The sequence below is a fragment of the Bos javanicus genome, chromosome 1 (genome assembly GCF_032452875.1).
Source record: "Bos javanicus breed banteng chromosome 1, ARS-OSU_banteng_1.0, whole genome shotgun sequence".
NCBI classification, from domain to species: Eukaryota; Metazoa; Chordata; class Mammalia; order Artiodactyla; family Bovidae; genus Bos; species Bos javanicus.
The window spans coordinates 58,434,146-58,452,913 of record NC_083868.1 but is presented as its reverse complement, the minus strand read 5'-3'; the positions used below and the strand labels follow the sequence as shown (position 1 = coordinate 58,452,913).

Here is an 18,768-nt window from a genome sequence, read left to right as displayed (position 1 = left end):
TGATGACATGACCCTAGGCCCGCAGGATGGTTCTCTGAATGGGGTTAGCATGCAATACAGTGGACTGTGTTTCTGGGCACGTGATAGCCTAAGTCTTAGAGGGAAGAGCAAATGCCTTTGGGGAGTTTTTAAAGAATACATATGTTAAGGCTATAACTTCCACCTCCTTTGAAGAACTGAAATCTTAAAGGAGTGGGAGTGTGTTTTTTAAAAAGTCCCCCTGCCTCCACTTTGAGAAATCACTGCTTTAAGGCAACTCTTAGCTAACTTGTATCACTGTTTTAAGGCAACTCTAGTTAGCCTGAAGTGTGAAATTTTTTGGAACATATTTTAGATTTGCCCATAGCAACCTGTGATACCATAATCATAGGACTGATATTTTTGACTGAAAAAAGTGGGTAGTCCTTGCTCTATTATCAAATTGTTTTTTGTTCACTTCCAGAGACTGGTCAGTTTCAGTACAAAGGTTCTCATAAGATACAAGACAAGCCTCAGGTACCTGAGGCATGATCCCTGACTCCTATCCTGAGTACCATGTGGTTTTATCAAGGGGATTTTCTCTTTTGGAGCCTGGTTCTTTGATTTAGACATGAGACTTTAGGTGCCTTTACTTTCTGTTGTGGAGAGTGACTGGTCAGGGACTAGTATGCATCTTAGGGATTCTTTTGGAATTAGAATATTCTGGGTTGTAGCCAATCACTCTAGCCACATCTGCTGGGAAAACTGACAGCCTTAGAAAGTGGGAGAGATGGATTTCTCTTTGTTTAGATTGCTTTGTTGTCATCTGGTTGTAAAATAGTAGAAGGATGTGACTCTAAGGTAATGAAACTGATTTAAAAGAAAAAAATAGCATAGATAAGGTAAAGCTGTCCCCTTCAGAGTGGTTACTTTGGGAAGTTCCAATTTGATATGCTGCTGTTGCTCAAAGTATAATTAAAAGCCATGGTTTGAAATTACATTCAGAACCTTCCTCATTTACTTTGTATTATCTCTAGTGCTGAAAGAAACTTTGTTTTTTGAAGGTAGACTAAACTTGAAAGTAGTTATGGGTCTTTCGGTGTGAATGGTAAATGAGAGAGGAGAGATGAACTGAATAAAACTGTTGTGATGAAAATATTGAGACGTTTTCTGAAATAGCTTGTAAATTTGATTTAAAGGCAATTTCAGAAGAAAATACTGTTGATCCTTGAACAACATGGGGTTAAGGGCACTGACCCTGCGCACAGTTGGAAATCCACATCTAATGTTACAGTTGGCTGTCCAGATCTGTGGTTCTACATCCATGGATGCAACCAAATGCGGATCTTGTAGCACTTTAGTATGTATTTATTGAAAAAAAATCCACATTTATAAGTGGACCTGTATAGTTGAAACTCACATTGTTCACATATATACAATGGAATATTATTCAGCCATAAAAAAGGAATGAGTTTGAGTCATTTCTAGTGAGGTGGATGAACCTAGAGCCTGTTACATAGAGTGAAGTAAGAAAGAGAAAAACAAATACCGTATATTAACACATATATATAAAATCTAGAAAAATGGTACTGATGAACCCACTTGTAGGGCAGCAGTAGAGATGCAGACAGAGAATGGACTTGTGGACACAGTGGGGGAAGGAGAGGGTGGGACAAACTGAGAGAGGAGCATTGAAATATACGCATTACCACATGTAAAAGAGACCGCCAGTGGGAAGTTGCTGTATGACAAAAGGAGCTCAGCCTGGTGCTCTGTGACAACCTAGAGAGGTAGGAGTGGGTGGGAGGTAGGTGGGAGGTTCAAGAGGAAGGGGACATATGTATTCCTGTGGCTGATTTATTTTGATAAATGGCAAAAACCAACAAAACATTGTAAAGCGATTATCTTCCAATTAAAAATAAAAAAAAAACCCTACACTGTTCAAGAGTCAACTGTAGTTTTAAGCAATAGTAGTATTAATGAAATTATATTTTCTCCCATAAAAATAATTCTAAGCATACCACCCAGTTCAGTTCAGTTCAGTTCAGTCGCTCAGTCATGTCCGACTCTTTGCAACCCCATGAATCGCAGCACGCCAGGCCTCCCTGTCTATCACCAACTCCCGGAGTTAACTCAAACTCATGTCAATCGAGTTGGTGATGCCATTCAACCATCTCATCTTCTGTCGTCCCCTTTTCCTCCTGCCCCCAATCCCTCCCAGCATCAGAGTCTTTTCCAATGAGTCAGCTCTTCACATGAGGTGGCCAAAGTATTGGAGTTTCAGCTTTAGCATCAGTCCTTCCAATGAACACCCAGGACTGATCTCCTTTAGGATGGACTGGTTGGGTCTCCTTGCAGTCCACATGAGATTAAAAATCAGAAATTACTGGTTTCCATTATTAGGGCTTCCCAGGTGGCACAGTGGTAAAGAATCCGCTTGCCAATGCAGCAGATGCAGGTTTGATCCCTGGATTGGGAAGATCCTAGCTAGTTTAGTTGTATAAGATAGGACATGGTTCAGTTCAGTTCAGTCACTCAGTCGTGTCCGACTCTTTGCGACCCCATGAATCGCAGCATGCTAGGCCTCCCTGTCCATCACCAACTCCCAGAGTTCACCCAAACTCATGTCCATTGAGTCAGTGATGCCATCCAGCCATCTCATCCTCTGTCGTCCCCTTCTCCTCCTGCCCCCAAACCCTCCCAGCATCGGAGTCTTTTCCAATGAGTCAACTCTTCACGTGAGGTGGCCAAAGTATTGGAGTTTCAGCTTTAGCATCAGTCCTTCCAATGAACACCCAGGACTGATCTCCTTTAGAATGGACTGGTTGGATCTCCTTGCAGTCCAAGGGACTCTCAAGAGTCTTCTCCAACACCATAGTTCAAAAGCAGCAATTCTTCGGTGCTCAGCTTTCTTCACAGTCAACTCTCACATCCATACATGACCACGGGAAAAACCATAGCCTTGACTAGACGGACCTTTGTTGGCAAAGTAATGTCTCTGCTTTTGAATATGCTATCTAGGTTAATCATAACTTTCCTTCCAAGGAGTAAGCGCTTGAGTAAGTGTTTTTTAATTTCATGGCTGCAGTCACCATCTGCAGTGATTTTGGAGCCCAGAAAAACTGTGTCCACTGTTTCCCCATTTATTTGCCATGAAGTAATGGGACTGGATGCCATGATCTTCATTTTCTGAATGATGAGCTTTAAGCCAACTTTTTCACTCTCCTCTTTCACTTTCATCAAGAGGCTTTCACTATATACCTGAATTTTTATTACAGTTATTAAAAATAATTCTCATGATCTTATCATTGTACCTTGTATTTTGCTAAATCAATATAAAAGGATAATGGCTTTAGTATATAAAAGACTTGAGCTAAGTATTACCTGTGGCCCAAAAGTAAGGTCTTAGAGTATATCAGAAGTTTTTCACTAGACCCAGTTCTCTATATTTCTCTTGGAATTAAAACTCTACGTTGCTTTGTTTCCTGCCTTACCAAACACAATGACTGAAGTCATTTTGGAAAGGGCCAGATTGTGGGGCTGCTACTTGGAGCTGTGCAGGCCGTGCACTGCACAATGCCAAGGGGCACTGTTTGCATGGCCTAGGATATTGATGGAGCCTCCTGGAATTGTGCAGTGTGCAAGCCCTGCCATGTTGTTTTGTTGCCTTTTTACCTGAATGACTGCTTTCATATTTTATGAAGTTATGTTGTTCATTTGCTAAATTGTGTCTGACTCTTTGCCACCCCATGGACTGCAGCATGCCAGGCCTCTCTGTCCTTTCATAACTTACGAAGTTACACAGTACCCTCAAAATTCATCTCTCGTTATGATAGGATCTATGCTGAAAGTGTTGGCATGTACACAAATTGAACCTCTCTTGAACACACTTTATCTTTTAGGAATCTTTAGTGTTGCCTCGTTCAATGGAATATAGTTTGAAAACTATAACTTTAGTTAAACTAACCCATTTTGAATTACATTCTACCCTGTTTTATTTTTCGTTTTAATATGATGTATGCCTGCTTGTTGAATTTAGTGCTTAATTTCTATGAAACACTTAATAGTCTGTTATTTTCTTTAAGACAACTAAAAGTAATCCAAGTTAATCTCTAAGTTGAGAATTTAATTCTCAAAGACTCTTTGGTCTCAGGACTTTGAATCTGTTTTCAGCCATTAAAATCCAGCATGTAGTACTATTTTGTAAGAAACCTTTCGCTTTTTAAGGAAAGTTCATCTTTTTTTTTTTTTTTTTTTCTTTTTTCAGAACACTGTGACTGATCTGACAGTTCATCGGGCAACTCCTGAAGATCTGGTAAGTTTACTATGGAAAGTTAAGTCATTTGTTCAGTGTCTTACTTGATACTTGGTTTTTAACCCACCGAATAGAAAGCATCTTACAAGTTGTTCAGTTATTTTTAATCTTACTTATGTCTATATAAAATCAAAAAGTGTATGTCCTTGGCTTCCTTATTTTATGAATAATAATTAGCATGTATTAGAATTTCATTAAATAGGTTCAGTTTACACTTTATATCTCTCTAAGTCCAATATTGTCCTGTCCACATTTATCGTCTTTTCCTGTCTGTAGATACACAAACATTATTCACCATTACTTCCACATGCAAACATACATAATAATTTATTCCTTGAATGTGCCATGTATATCTCCACATTTGAGCCCCAGGTCATGCTATTCTATTTATTTGGTATGGTTTCCCTACTTTCTTCTCCTTCTGTTCAAATCTTACTTTGCTTCTTTATCTTAGTTCAGGTTTTACTTTAAAAAAGTTTCTACTATAGATTTGTTATGTTTTAAACAGCTTTATTCAGATGTAATTCACATAACATAAAATCTGCTCTTTTAAAGTGTATGATTCATTGCTTTTTAGCATATTCACAGAGTGATGCAACCATCATCACTTTCTAATGTTGTAATATTTTCATCACTCCCTCCCCAAAGTAACCCTTCACCCATTAATAGTCACTTTCTGAGCCATGCACCTCCAATCCCTGGCAACAATTAATCTGTTTTGTCTATGGATTTGCCTATTCTGGGTATTTCATATGCATGCAGTATAGTATGTTTCCCTTTGTATCTGGCTTCTTTTTTTTAGCGTGATATTTTCAAGTTTCATCTATATTATAGTATGTATCAGTACTTTGTTCCTTCTTATTGCAAAATACCATTTCATTTATGGACATACCAGGTTTTATTTATCATCAGTTGTTGGACATTTGTGTTGTTTTCATTTTTTTTTTGACTGTTATAAATAATGCTGCTGTGAATATGCATGTACTAGTTTTTGTGTGAACATGTACTTGTAGTCTCTTGAGTGTATACCTGGAAGTAGAATTCTGAGTCATGTAATATTTCTATATTTAACTTTCTGAGGAAGTGCCAAACTATTTTCCAGAGTGGCTGTCCTGTTTACATTCTCATTAGCATGTATGGAGGTTCCATTTGTTCCACATCCCTTGCTGATATTTGTCATTATCATCTTTGTGGTTTTAGTTCACCTAGAGGGTATACAGTGGAATCTCATTGTGGTTTCAGTTTGCATTTCCCTAATGACTAATGATGTTGAGTATCCTTTATATATACTTATTGACCATTTGTAGTATCTTCTGTGGAGAAACGCCTGTTCAAATCCCTTAGCTATTTAAAAATTGCCAGAGGAAATATGTGACAACTATGACTGGGCTTAGTGAAGAGAGGGACATAAAATATAAAATAAAAGTAAAATTGGATTATTTGTGTTTTTATTGAGTAATAGTTCTTTATATATTCTTGATATTTCTTATGAGATATATGGTTTGCAAATGTTTTCTTCCATTCTGTTGGTTGTGTTTTTACTTTCTTGATGGTATCCTTTGAAACATAAAAGTTGTAAATTTTATGAAGTCCAGTTTATCTATTTTTTTAGTCACTTGTATGTTTAGTGTCATATCTAAGAAATCGTTGTCTACCCATGGTTCACAGATATTTACTTCTGTGCTTTTGTTGAGGAGTTTTTAAGTTTTAGCTCTTACATTTCATCCATTTTGAGTTAATTTTTGTATAAGGTGTGAGGTAGGAGTCCAGCTTCATTCTTTTGCAAATGGATATCCAGTTGTCTAAGCACCTTTTATTACAAAGACTATTCTTTTCGCACTGAATTGCCTTGGCACCCTTGTTGAAAGTCAGTTGTCTATAAATATGAGGGTTTATTTTGGATTCAAATTTATATTCCATAGATCTCTGTGTATCCTTATGCTAGTGCCGTACTCTCTTTGAGTTTTGTAGCAAGTTTGAAGTCTTACTCTTTGAAGCTGCCCAACAGTTACTTTTACCTCTGAAGCGTTGTACTTACTAGCTACATAAGACATTGAGTATATGCCATCTAATGCATGGCATTTATGTCCAATCTCTCTGGGCATATTATTAATGTTTTTGATGGATAAAGGCCATATCTTATATGTCTTTGTGGGCCTAGGAATCTTAATCATAGTAGGTACTCATTAAATGTTTGTTGAGGATAATAATGATGCCCAACTGACTTAAAATTCTGTATTATGAAAAATTTCAAACTCATGTGAAAGTAGAGACAAAAATAAAAAGAATTACCATATACTGTTCACCTAGATATATTAGTTGTGAAAATTTTGCCATAGTTGTTTCATTTATCATACCCTTTACTTCTTCACTGAAGCATTTTAAAGCAAAGCCCAGAGGACATGTTATTTTGTCTACTAGCTTGTTTTATTATTTTATTTTTTGGCCACACCCTGTGGCTTTCGGGATCTAAGTTCCCGACCAGGGATTGAACCTGGGCCACAGCAGTGAAAGCCTGGAATCCGACCCACCAGGCCACCAGGGATTCTCTGGGTCTACTAGTTTTAGATACTTCTTTTTTAAAAAATCATTTTTGAAAATTTAGGAGTTGGTGAAAATTTTTATTGTGAATATAAGTTCTTTGCTCCTGAAACATTCTTTCATATATTTTTCTTCTATATAGATCCGTCGTCATGAAATACACAAATCAAAGAATCGACCATTGGTCCACTGGGAGCTCCAAGAAAAAGCTTTGAAGAGGAGATGGAAGAAGCAGAAACCGGAAATTTCTAATCTTGAGAAGAGGAGATTGTCTATCATGAAGGAGGTAATGATAAACTCATTATCCATAGAATTAGAAAGCGAAGAAGAGGAAAGTAGGTGTCTCTCTTTCCCCTCATATCTATTGACGTTGGAGAGACTTTAATCATTATCATGTCCTTATACAGTGGTCTCCCTGGAGAAGGGAATGGCAACCCACTCCAGTATTCTTGCCTGGAAAATCCCATGGACAAAGGATCCTGGCAGGTTATAGTCCATGGGGTCACAAAGAGTTGGGCATGATTTAATAACTGAGCATGCACACAGGCACACAATGATGTATAGGTGGTCTTTGGATAAAGGAGCAGAGTGAGGATTACAGTCTAATTTTATAGTTTAAATTCCTGCTCTATAGCTTACTAGCTGTATATTTGAAAGAATGTTTCAGGAACAAAGAACTTATAGTCACAGTCAAAATTTTCTTACTAGCTCACATGGTCAGTAGCCGTGTGACCTTAAATTACTGACTTCTCAGCCTGAATTTCCTTATTTTAAACTGGAATAACACTACTTGCCTGATTGTATTATTATGAGATTTCAGTGATAAAATACTAATAAAGTGATTAGTATGGTCCTTGGCACATAATTAGTGCCATATATATATTCAGGCTGCTCTAATTGTTTTTCTCGGTTCAACAGCCATGCTGTTAAATTATTTTGCAAAAAAAAAAATGTGTGCTTGTCAGTTGCTTTTATTTGGTTTAATCTTTTGCCATATGTAGGGTGTTTGAATAAGTAATCAGAGTGTGTAGGAATAAGCAATATGAAAAATAAGAAGAAACTACAGAAGAAAAACCTTTTTATTTGGGCTGAAATCATTGTAAAAGAAATGCCCTTTTTCTTCTTGTTCAGTGTTGGAGCTTATGACACTTGTCTGTCTGGGTGACCTACTGTAGCTTCAAGTCACATTCTATCTTTTGAGGAATTTGTTAGGCTTCCTAGTGAAATATGAACGTCTTGACTTTCTATAACATGAGAAGAATTATATCTCCTAAATAAATGTTTGCACAAGCTTGTAAAAAGAACAATGGATTGAGAGAGAATGATTCTTTAGAGGTATGTATCTTTTGGTGATCTTAGATAAGTCACGTGCTTTTAAATATTATGTGGTAATTCTCCGTGAAAGAGCTAAGAACACAGGTCTGGCCAGGGAAAAGGGTGACTTTGAGTCACCCGAAAGTCACTTTGAGGTGACTCTGGGCTTTCGTTTCCCCTCCCTAGTGGTCCCTGCTCACGTCCCGAATCTCTTATACCTGGTAGTTGTGGTAGAATTAGGGGTGGAGGAGGAGTGGTCAGAGAGGGTGCGTGAAGTTTCTTTGCCTTCTCTCTGTAATGCTGCTTCCTCATATTCGCATGTAATGTTTCTCAACCCTGATTCTAATTTCCATTAAAAAAAGATTCCCATTCAAAAAACAGTATCTGGATCCAGAAACACTTACACTCGGATAGTCTGGTTCAGTGGATCTGGGATGTGGCCCTTCTTAGGTATTTTGTAGACTTTTGCTATGTAATTTTTAATATTTCGCTAGGGCTGAGAACCTCTGCTATTAGTGGGATTTAGACATTTCCATTTAACAACATATTTTGGAGGTTTTGCTGTGTTAGTATCTAGAAATCTACCTTTTCTTTTTGTTGGCGAGGTTGTATATGGATGTACCACAATGTATCTATCTAGTGCTTTATTGGTGGACATTTGGGATGTGTGTTAGAGTATGGTACAGCATCTGGGGAAAAAAGGCCCCGGGATATAGCGGTTTAAACAAAATAGAAATCTGTTCCTCTCATATGGAACAACTCAGAGGTACATGGTAGTTGGTAGCGAGCTCTCCAGTCCTTTATTACAGGGCATTCATGTCTGACTGCAGAGCGGTTGCTCCTGCTTCCTTGAGCTGTTTCCCAGGCAGCAGGAAGAGGGTAAGATAGTACATGCTGCTCCTTTTATGGATCACCCAGAAGCTCTGGCTTCTCTCCATTTTCCAAAACTTCATCAAGTGACCATTCTCACCTATGAGGGTGGTTGGGAAATTAGCTGTGTACCTGGCTAACTTGGGAGTTTCCCTGTTAAGGAGAAAATGGAAAGAAAGGATATTGATGGATAAGTCTGTCACCCACAGATTATTTCCTGCCTTGTCATGGAAATAATGTAGTGAATATCCTTGAGTATGTTTTTGAGTACATGTGTAAATATATTTGGGGCTTCCCAGGTGGCTCTAGTGGGAAAGAACTCACCTGCCAATACAGGAGACATAAGAGATGTGGGTTTGATCCCTGGGTCAGGAAGATCCCCTGGAGGAGGGCCTGGCAACCCACTCCAGTATTCTTGCCTGGAGAATCCCATGGACAGAGGAGCCTCGTAAGCTACTATGAGACCATAGGCTCTCATAGAGTTGGACACGACTGAAGCGACTTAGCCTTGCATGCATGCATAAATAGATTTGTAGGATAAATTCTTGAAAGTGGAATTGCTGAGTCAAAGGATACATACATCTGTTATTTCAATGTTGCTGTATTATGTCTAATAAGGGATGTCAGGGGATCAACTGAAGAGGCCTCCTAGGGCATATCCACCTGGGCATTATCATGATGTGTTAGAGCTACCAGCACCCATCCCCAAGAAGCTGGGCTCCTAGATCAACCTAAATTAAGAGAAAAGCTCTTTGACCAGCGTAATCTTAGATTTCATTTGCTGTATGATACACCCATGCTGTGGGAATCAAGCAAGCAAGGGTCCAAACCCAAATCAGAGACAGCAAGGCTTTGATAAGGATTTTAATCATCCCAACAATATAGTAACTAACTTATAGTCTCCTTAAATTTTCCCAGTGCTGTCTGGTTTTTATTACCAGAGAACAAAACTGTTAGCATGAGAAGTTTCACATACTGTTTTTTAAGGGACTTTTATCTTTTGAAAATCCAAGATACGTTCTATTAATACCACTCATAAGTTTGGCTTTGTGCTCTGAAAACCCATCTGGAAAAGTAATATATACAGATGGGCCTGCAGAGATTGATTTTCGTATCATAAGGGTGAGTTTTATCATAGAGAATTGGTAAAGAAATCCAGAAAGAGGAAGAGAAAACCGTTGCACTGACCTCTGGTCACTGAAGCCATCTGCCACCAGGAGCCTGTGCAGGGACCAGCAGGGAGAGGGCTTCAGGACCGTGGATTTACTGGAGACCTCACTATAATTAACATCAGGTCTTAAAACAACTTTTTAAATTGAAATATAGTTGGTTTATAATGCTGTGTTGGTTTCACGTGTACAGCAAAGTGATTGTTATGCATGTATATGAACATTGGGGTGCATGTATCTTTTGGAATTAAGAGTTTTCATCTACTCTGGATATATGCCCAGGAGTGGGATTGCTGGATGATATGGTAGCTCTGTTTCTAGTTTTTTAAGATTTTAGACCCCAACCTTTTGGCACCAGGGACTGGTTTCATGGAAGACCATTTTTCCACAGACCAGGGGTGGGGGGATGGTTTCGAGATTATTCAAGAACATTATATTTATTGTGCACTTTATTTCTGTTATTATTGCATCGGCCCCACCTCAGATCACCAGGCATTAGATCCCAGAGGCTGGGGATCCCTGTTTTAAGGAACCTCCATACTGCTCTCCATAGTGGCTGCACCAGTTTACATTCCCACCAACAGTGGAGGAGGGTTCCCTTTTTTCCAGACCCTCTCCAGCATTTATTATTTGTAGACTTTTTGATGGTAGCTATTCTGACTGGTGTGAGGTGGTCCCTTGTAGTTGTATTTGCATTTCTCTAATAATTAGCAATGTTGAGCATATCAGGTCTTGATACGGTAAAGTTACTCCTCAACAATCTGCTTCTGACAATTTATATTTCTTTAATTTGATAGGAGGTCAGTGCCTTTTAAAAAAGTTAAAACAGTTAATTTTTAAAACTGCCATTAAGAAATATACCTTGTAAAATTTTTCTAGTGTAAGTGGTAGATTATAATGCTCCATGCATTTTCTTTCTTAAACTCTTATTGCATGTACTGCAAGATGGCTAACCAGGGATGGAAATTTAAGTTGTAACCATGTTCTCTGATATCTCGAGAGTTGTAGACAGATTTGCAGTGTGTCCCCAACCTTATGACACCGTGTGTGTTGGGGAAGTGGTTGTACTTCATTTACATATCAGGAAACTTAAGTTTAAAGAGGTTGGATTTTGCTTGGTATCTCTTGATAGGGCCTAGGATGCCAATCTTCTGACTCCAAATGTGCTCTTTGCCTTATGCCATTCCAAAGCTTACTCTTTGTGGGAGGACAGATTCAGGACTTTATTCTTACCGCCTTGAGCCAGCCAACCTGCTTGACTTTAGCAGGGGAAGTAGGGGAAAAAGAATGTGACTTGTTATTCTTCTTCATGTCAGAAAACAATAACCAAGGTCATATTATATACTTGTTTTCATGGTCTTCCCCAGATGTTTTCATTTGAATCAGTGTTGGGAACTGGTCAGTTTCCAATTTTGAAACTCCTTTCAACCCAAGCATGCCATCTGGTGCTGGTGGGTAGAGTTCACTTCTTTTACTCTATTCTGCATCCTTGCTTGTAAGTAGGAAAGTTCCTGAGTTGAAAGTACATGATCAGAGACCCTGCTGTAATGGTATTTTTTGAGTTCTCATTTTTCCAGGATAAAAACTGGAGGAGAATGGATACATGTATATGTGTGACTGAGTCCCTTTGCTGTCTACCTGAAACAACATTGTTAATCGGTTATACTCCAGTACAAAATAAAAAAAAAAAAAATGGTGTGTCTCAAAAAAAAAAAAAAAAAAGGCAAACCAGCTTGTTTACAAATGCAGAAGCATTGCTTTTTTGTTTGTTGCCCCCAAACTCACATCTTACACTGTGTTTTTTAAGTTGTGGGTCATGACCTGTTAGTGGATTATGAAATCACTTTAGTGGTCGAAGCACCAAAGATTCACACATCTGAGTTTATGCCTCAAAGATTCATATGTTTACTGAGTTTTTCAACTGTGGATCACAACTTGTTTATGGATTATAAAATGGAGTTAGTGGGTTGCAACCATCATTTGAAAAATAGAAAATAAAAGGAAAGTATAAGAGTGGTTCTCAAAGAGTAAGGTTAAGCAAAACTTTTATTTTGGTGTATATTTACATTTACCTTTACATTTGTGTGTGGACTGGGTCATACTTTAATAATGTATTTCTTTGGGTTGAAGCCAAGCATTTAAAAATCCACTCATTTCCTTCTCCAATTATTGTAGTGGCTCAGTGGTAAAGAATCTGCCTGCCAACGAAGGAGACATGGGTTCGATCCCTGGGTGGGGAAGATCCTCTGGAATAGGATGTGGCAACTCACTCTAATATTCTTGTCTGGGAAATCCCATGGACAGAGGAGCCTTGTGGGCTGCAGTCCATGGGTTCGCAGTCCGACAGGGCTGAGCGATTTCACTTAGTGACTAAACAACAAATTGTTGTAATAGCCCCATCTACTGGTACTTAACAATATTGCCACTGAGGATTTTAGATTATTTTTATACTCCTGAACAGGCTTTTCCTTTGTGATTTGTTGCGTATATATGTGTATATATATATTTTTCCTGAATAATAATGTTTATCATTAACACGTCTAGATTCTTTCTGATCAATACCAGCTGCAGGATGTATTGGAAAAATCTGATCATTTGATGGCTACAGCGAAAGGTCTGTTTGTTGATTTTCCTCGCAGGCGCACAGGTAAAGTATTCACATCAAACAAAAGTTTCTTTATCTTATTAACCACAGCTCACACCTGGCTATTTGAAAGAATTTAAAATCTTCCTTTAGGTATCATGTTATAATAAACGTGAGTTGCTATTATTAAAGATTTTCATATGATGATTCACTTATGGCAGTGTAGAGTGCATGTGAAGTCAATTTAAATGAAACAAAATCATCATGGCTCATTTCCCTTCTGCAGGATTTCCGAATGTAACAATGGCTCCAGAGTCCTCTCAGAGTCCCACTGTGGTCAGTCAGGACCCTGTCACCCAGGCCATCCGTAGCGAATCTGTTATAGAGCCTCAGGTAATGTGCTTTGCTCACAGCCATAACGCTCATGCTAAAATTAAGTTGATGTAGATCGGTATTGTGGTAAACATTTCAAAAGCTTTAATACCGAAATACCGAGATGTGGTTGCTAGAAATATTCTTACTCAAGCGTGTTGCCCTTTCAGTGAGTAATGCTCATACTAAACAAGATAGGACTGGAGAATAGTAGCTAACCTGTGCTGAATGATTACTTTGGAAGTAGTTACTATTATTATCCCCATTTAGCAGACGAAAAACAGACTCAGAAAAATTAAGTGACTTGTCCAAGCTTACACAGCTAGTTAGCATGAGAGATGGCACTCAAATCTAGGCTGTCTGGTGCCATAATATGATAGTCCATGGGGTCACAAAGAGTTGGACATGACTGAATGACTTAGCACGTATATATGCATGGGCTTCTCAGGTGGCTCAGAGGTAAAGAATCTGCCTGCCAGTGCAGGAGTCACGGGTTCAATCCTGGATTAGAAAGATCCCCTGAAGGAGGAAATGGCAACCCACTGCAGTATTCTTGCCTGGAAAGTCTCATGGATAGAGGAGCCTGTCGGTCTACAGTCCCATGAAGAGTTGGATATGACTGAGTGACTGAGCACGCACACACAGGACTCAGGACCTGTTTAATGCAATTTCCCAAGTTATTTATATCTTCTATGAAAAAAAAGAGAATCATCAGTTAGATGGATGATCCTAGGGAATTACAAAGTCCAGAATCATATAAGTGTACTGTTTGCTGCTTATAAAGGCAATTAAGTAGAACGTTGTACATATTTTTAATAGCTAAAGCCTATTAGCCATATCCCTAGCCAAAAGCCAGGAATATGTATGTATGTTTTGGCAGTTATTACAAAGTTAGCTTTCAGATGATCATGTGATGAGGGTGGGGAAGTAGCAAGAGTCAGAGTTAGAGAGAAAGGAAGGAGCTGGGTCATGAAGGGCCAATGAACCAGAGAGCAAGAGTAGACCTGCTAAAGGATTTTAAGAAGAGCAGTGTTGCGGTGCAATTGACAGTAGTGTGGAAAATGGATTGGGGAGGGAGGGGCAAGACTGGTGAGAGGGTCTTGTTAAAAGACTCAGATTGGAATCTTGGTGAGAAGTGGTGACGATTGTCCCAAAGCAGTGGCAGTAGGGAAGGAGGTAAAGGGGAAGAGGGATAGATTTGAAAGCTTAAAAAGGGGTAGAATTGACAAGATTGGGTGACTGATTGGATGTGGTGGGTAAAGAAGAAGGATAATTTCCAGTCTGCTGGCTTGAGAATCTGAGTAGATGGTTATGCTGTTCATGGTCTTGATAATATGGTGGGAACAAGGTTTCTGGAAGAATGATAAGGGAGGCTTGCTGCTGCTGCTGCTAAGTTGCTTCAGTTGTATCCGACTCTATGCAACCCCATAGACGCCCACCAGGCTCCCTGTCCCCAGATTCTCCAGGCAAGAACACTGGAGTGGGTCGCCATTTCCTTCTCCAATGCATGAAAGTGAAAAGTGAAAGTGAAGTCACTCAGTTGTGTCTGACTCTTAGCAACCCCATGGACTGCAGCCTACCAGGCTTCTCCGTCCATGGGATTTTCCAGGCAAGAGTACTGGAGTGGGTTGCCATTCCCTTCTCCTAAGGGAGGCTTAGGAAAATGATAAATTTTAGACATGATGGGTATTTATGTGTAGGATGTTCTCCTCTAGATATCTTTTAGGCAGTTGGACGTGAATGTTGAGGGCTCAAGAGACATCTGGGTGAAGATAGAGGTTTGGAAATTAACAACATTTGGCTTGTAATTGCACCTTGGAATTAGATGTAAACATCAAAAATGCATCAAGTGAGAGGAGAATGACATTAAATAGAGCGGAAGGATAGAAAAAGAACCAATGAAAGAGATTGGGAAGGAATGGCTAAAAGAAGAAGGAAAACCAAGAAAATAATGGTATCACGGAAGTGAAAAAGAGAAGTTTATAAATAAGATTTTGAAGGAAAGAAATGAGTTGCCATCGATATCTAATGAGTGAGAAGTAATGGAAGGCAAAGACAGAAATATCCATTTGATTTGAGAACAAGTGTGTTGATGTTTACCATGTAGAGAACAGTTTACACAGAGTGGCAGGGCAGAAGCAAAGTTGAAGGGTACAAATGGTGAATGAGAAGTGGGGGCAGATCTTTCAAAAAGTTTATGGCACAAAAAGGGAAGATAAATGGTAGGTCAAGGTCAGTACAGGGTCAGGATAAAATGGGAGAGACTTACATTTAAAGGTGGGTGAATTGAAGCTAGTAAGGAGAGGTTGAAAATGGAGAGAGAAGGGCAGTTGATGGACCAGAGGAGGTAAGAGGGTTTGGTTTCTAGACCACGTGTGGAGGGATTTGCCTTAGAAGGAAGGACCTCTCTTCTCTTAGGACAAAAAGAAACAAAAGATAAGGGTGTATGTAACCGGTCTGTGTTGTTATTTAATTGTAAAAAGGCTCTTAACGAAGTAGATGATGATGAACAAGAAGGAACTGTTAACAGCCAGTCAGAAGAAAGTGAGAATGAGTTGGATAACTCTCTAAGCTCTCAGTCAAATGCAAATGCAGGAACGTAAGTATATATGGCATAAATATCTACAGTGCTTCCTTTTTCCCCAAGGCCATCTCTCCCCTCCCCAGCTTTATTGAGGTATAATTGATAGATAATGTTGTATAAGTTTAAGGTGTGCAGCTTGTTGATTTGGTATACTTATATACTGCAAAATGGCTACCATCATAGCTTTAAGTGATGGGTGGTTAATACCTCCATCACATCATATAATTACCATTTCTTCTTTGTGGTGAAAACATTTGAGATCTTCTCACTTAGTACCAGTCTGTAAGTCTGTTTTGTAAATAAGTTCATTTGTATCTTTTTTTTTTTTTTTTAGATTCCACATATAAGTGATACCATATAATGTTTGTTTTTCTCTGTCTGACTTACTTCACTTAGTCTGGATCTCTAGGTCCTTCTGTGTTGCTGCAGATAGCATTATTTTGTTCATATTTATGGCTGAGTAGTATTCTGTTGTGTATATATACCACATCTTTATCCATTTATCTATTGATGGACACTTATGGATTGCTTCCATGTCTTGGCTATTGTAAATAGTGCTGCAGTAAACATTGGGGTGCATGTATCTTTTTGAAGTATGATTTTCTTTGGATATCTGCCCAAGACTGAGATTGCTGGATCATCTGGTAGCTCTGTTTCTAGTTTTTCAAGGAATCACCATACTGTTCTCCGTAGTGGCTGTACACCCTCTCTAGCATTTATGGTAGACTTCTTGATGATGGTCATTCTCACTGGCCTGAGGTGATATCTCATTGTAGGTTGATTTGCATTTCTGTAATAATTAGCAGTGTTGAGCATCTTTTCATCTGCTTTTTTCCATCTGTATACCTTCTTTGGAGAAGTCTCTATTTAGATCTTCTGCCGATTTTTTTTGATTGGGTTGTTTGTTGCTTTGATATGTATCTGAGTGAGCTGTTTGTATATTTTGGAGAGTCACTTTATTTGCAAATATTTTCTCCCATTCTTTGGATAGTCTTTTCTTTTGTTTATGGCTTCCTTGCTGTGCAAAACTTTTGTGTTTAATTAGATTCTATTTGTTTATTTTTGTTTTGATTACTGTAGCTTTGTAATATTGTGTGAAGTCTGGGAGCCTTGTTCCTCCTGGTGTGTTCTTTTTCCTCAGGATTGCTTTGGCAATTCTGGGTCTTTTACGGTTTCGTATACATTTTAGGATTATTTGTTCTAGTTCTGTGAAAAATGTCACGGGTAGTTTGATAGGGATCACATTAAATCTATAGATTGCTTTAGGTATTATGGCAATTTTAACAATATTAATTCTTCCAATCCAAGAGCATGGGATATCTTTCCATTTCATGTGAGGTTGACTCCTCTACAGAGGTTGCAAATTCTAATGTCTACCAGCTGATCAGTCACAGTTCTTAGTGGGCTCTGCAGGCCCAGATCCTCCAACTTTTTAAAGGAAACCAGAGAATATAAAAACCTAATTTTTAAATTTTGGAAACTTTGAATGTAAAAAAATAAAAAAGAAAACCAAACTATGTGTGAAACACTGTTGGAGCCAAACAAAGCACATTTTCTGCCTAGAGGCACCCCTCTGGTTGCAGTTTTCAACCTCTGCCGCTGGGACTTTTGAGAGCTGCAGTTCAAGGCACCACTAGGGGTGCCTTGTTGATCAGTTCCTGAGGACTTGATGCAGAAGCTCCAGAAGAGAAAAGTTGCGGGGCGCTTCTGAGATGCTTCACCGTCGTCGTATGTGTCTCGTCACGGCAAACGGCATATGCTCTTACTCAGTAATTTGCCTTATTTGACACTCTCATTATTTGGATATTTCCATGGTTTCTAAGAATATGAGAATTTGCAATCTTTTGTAAAACACTTTTTTTCTCTCTTTGTAGTCAACCAGAGTCATTTCTTCTTTGTGATCATTAAAACCTGGCCTTTGGTAAAACCCATATCAGCTTTCTGGATTAGCCTTCAGTATTTCTGTCAGGGATTGTGGAATCTTCAGGAAGACAGAGGCACTAAGACCAAGCAGAATTTTAAATGAGGTCTATGCGTGTTGCATTTGTTCAGCAGTATGAAGAGAGGACTCCTTTATTAAAAGTCTACTTAATTATTTCCCATCTTTCACTATTAACCATGGAAAAGTAAAGTGTGGGTGGGTTTTCATTTGGGAGGAGGTTTGCTCTGGGTCTGTGCAGCTTCAGAATTTAAATCTCTGCTGATTTGTTTAATCAAATGTGTACCTATAATAAATTCTTTAAACACTGCCCTCAACTCAAAACTGTCTCGACTACAGAGCTGTCTTATACTGATACAGAGCAGGTATAAAAGCACCTGTACTGGTGTCATCCAAAGGAAAAATACATAGGGAACTTTTTACTTTTCAGGAGGAAAGGCTAAGAAGCAGATGTCTCTGTGTGAAAAAGGGCTTGTGAAGCTTCAACAGATCAGGACAGAGGCCCCCTGGGAGGGTAGGAGGAAACATGAAGGGGGCCCCTGCAGAATTCTTAGGTTAGCTGCCAGAACTCCAGAGGCCAGCTCTCACATAAACGCAGTGGGACTGTAAAAGTTACAGGCTCAGCAGCTTTATGGTTTTCCACAGGGTCATGGGAGCTGTGTTACCTTTTTGTTTGGTTTCCTTAAAAGATGAATGGAGGCTTTCCGAAACTTGGGGTAGTCCTCAAAATCTTGAGGTAGAACCTATGGTGGTGAAAGGTTCATAGCCCAAGGAAAGAAAGTGAGAAAAAATGCCAATGTAAGTGCTGAGAAGAGACCAGGTGGCCAGGGCATAGCTGATCCATTCAATGATCTCAGAAAGGAAATTGATTCCAGAAATGTACATGAACAAGCCACTTTGTGGAATCTTGTAGATGATTTCTCCAGGCTTCCTGAGCTGGGGGCATTATAGTCACTATGAATGTTGATTCCCATTATCAAAATAGATAAGAAGACACCAGGGCTAAACTGTATGTCTGTGTACCACTCAGCAGGGTATTCAGCACAGTAAACGAGATAGTAGCCTTGGAGGAGTCCATTTCCCATGCAGAAGACAAAGCCTCTGAAAAGGAATACATCTGGA

At 39.0% G+C, this 18,768-nt stretch overlaps 1 protein-coding gene across 4 annotated transcripts in view; it reads left to right on the top strand.

Moving 5' to 3' along the window:
• Positions 1–18,768, top strand: part of SPICE1 (spindle and centriole associated protein 1) — a 59,355-nt gene that overhangs the window by 9,746 nt on the left and 30,841 nt on the right. For 3 of the 4 annotated variants that reach the window (XM_061427096.1, XM_061427094.1, XM_061427095.1), the window contains exons 3-7: positions 4,226–4,273; positions 6,957–7,100; positions 12,712–12,814; positions 13,038–13,144; positions 15,607–15,722. In XM_061427096.1, coding sequence (XP_061283080.1) covers positions 4,226–4,273; positions 6,957–7,100; positions 12,712–12,814; positions 13,038–13,144; positions 15,607–15,722 — 518 coding nt within the window. Of the gene's footprint in view, positions 1–4,225; positions 4,274–6,956; positions 7,101–7,945; positions 8,150–12,711; positions 12,815–13,037; positions 13,145–15,606; positions 15,723–18,768 lie in introns of those variants that run through there. The other variant, XM_061427098.1, reaches the window with a different exon arrangement.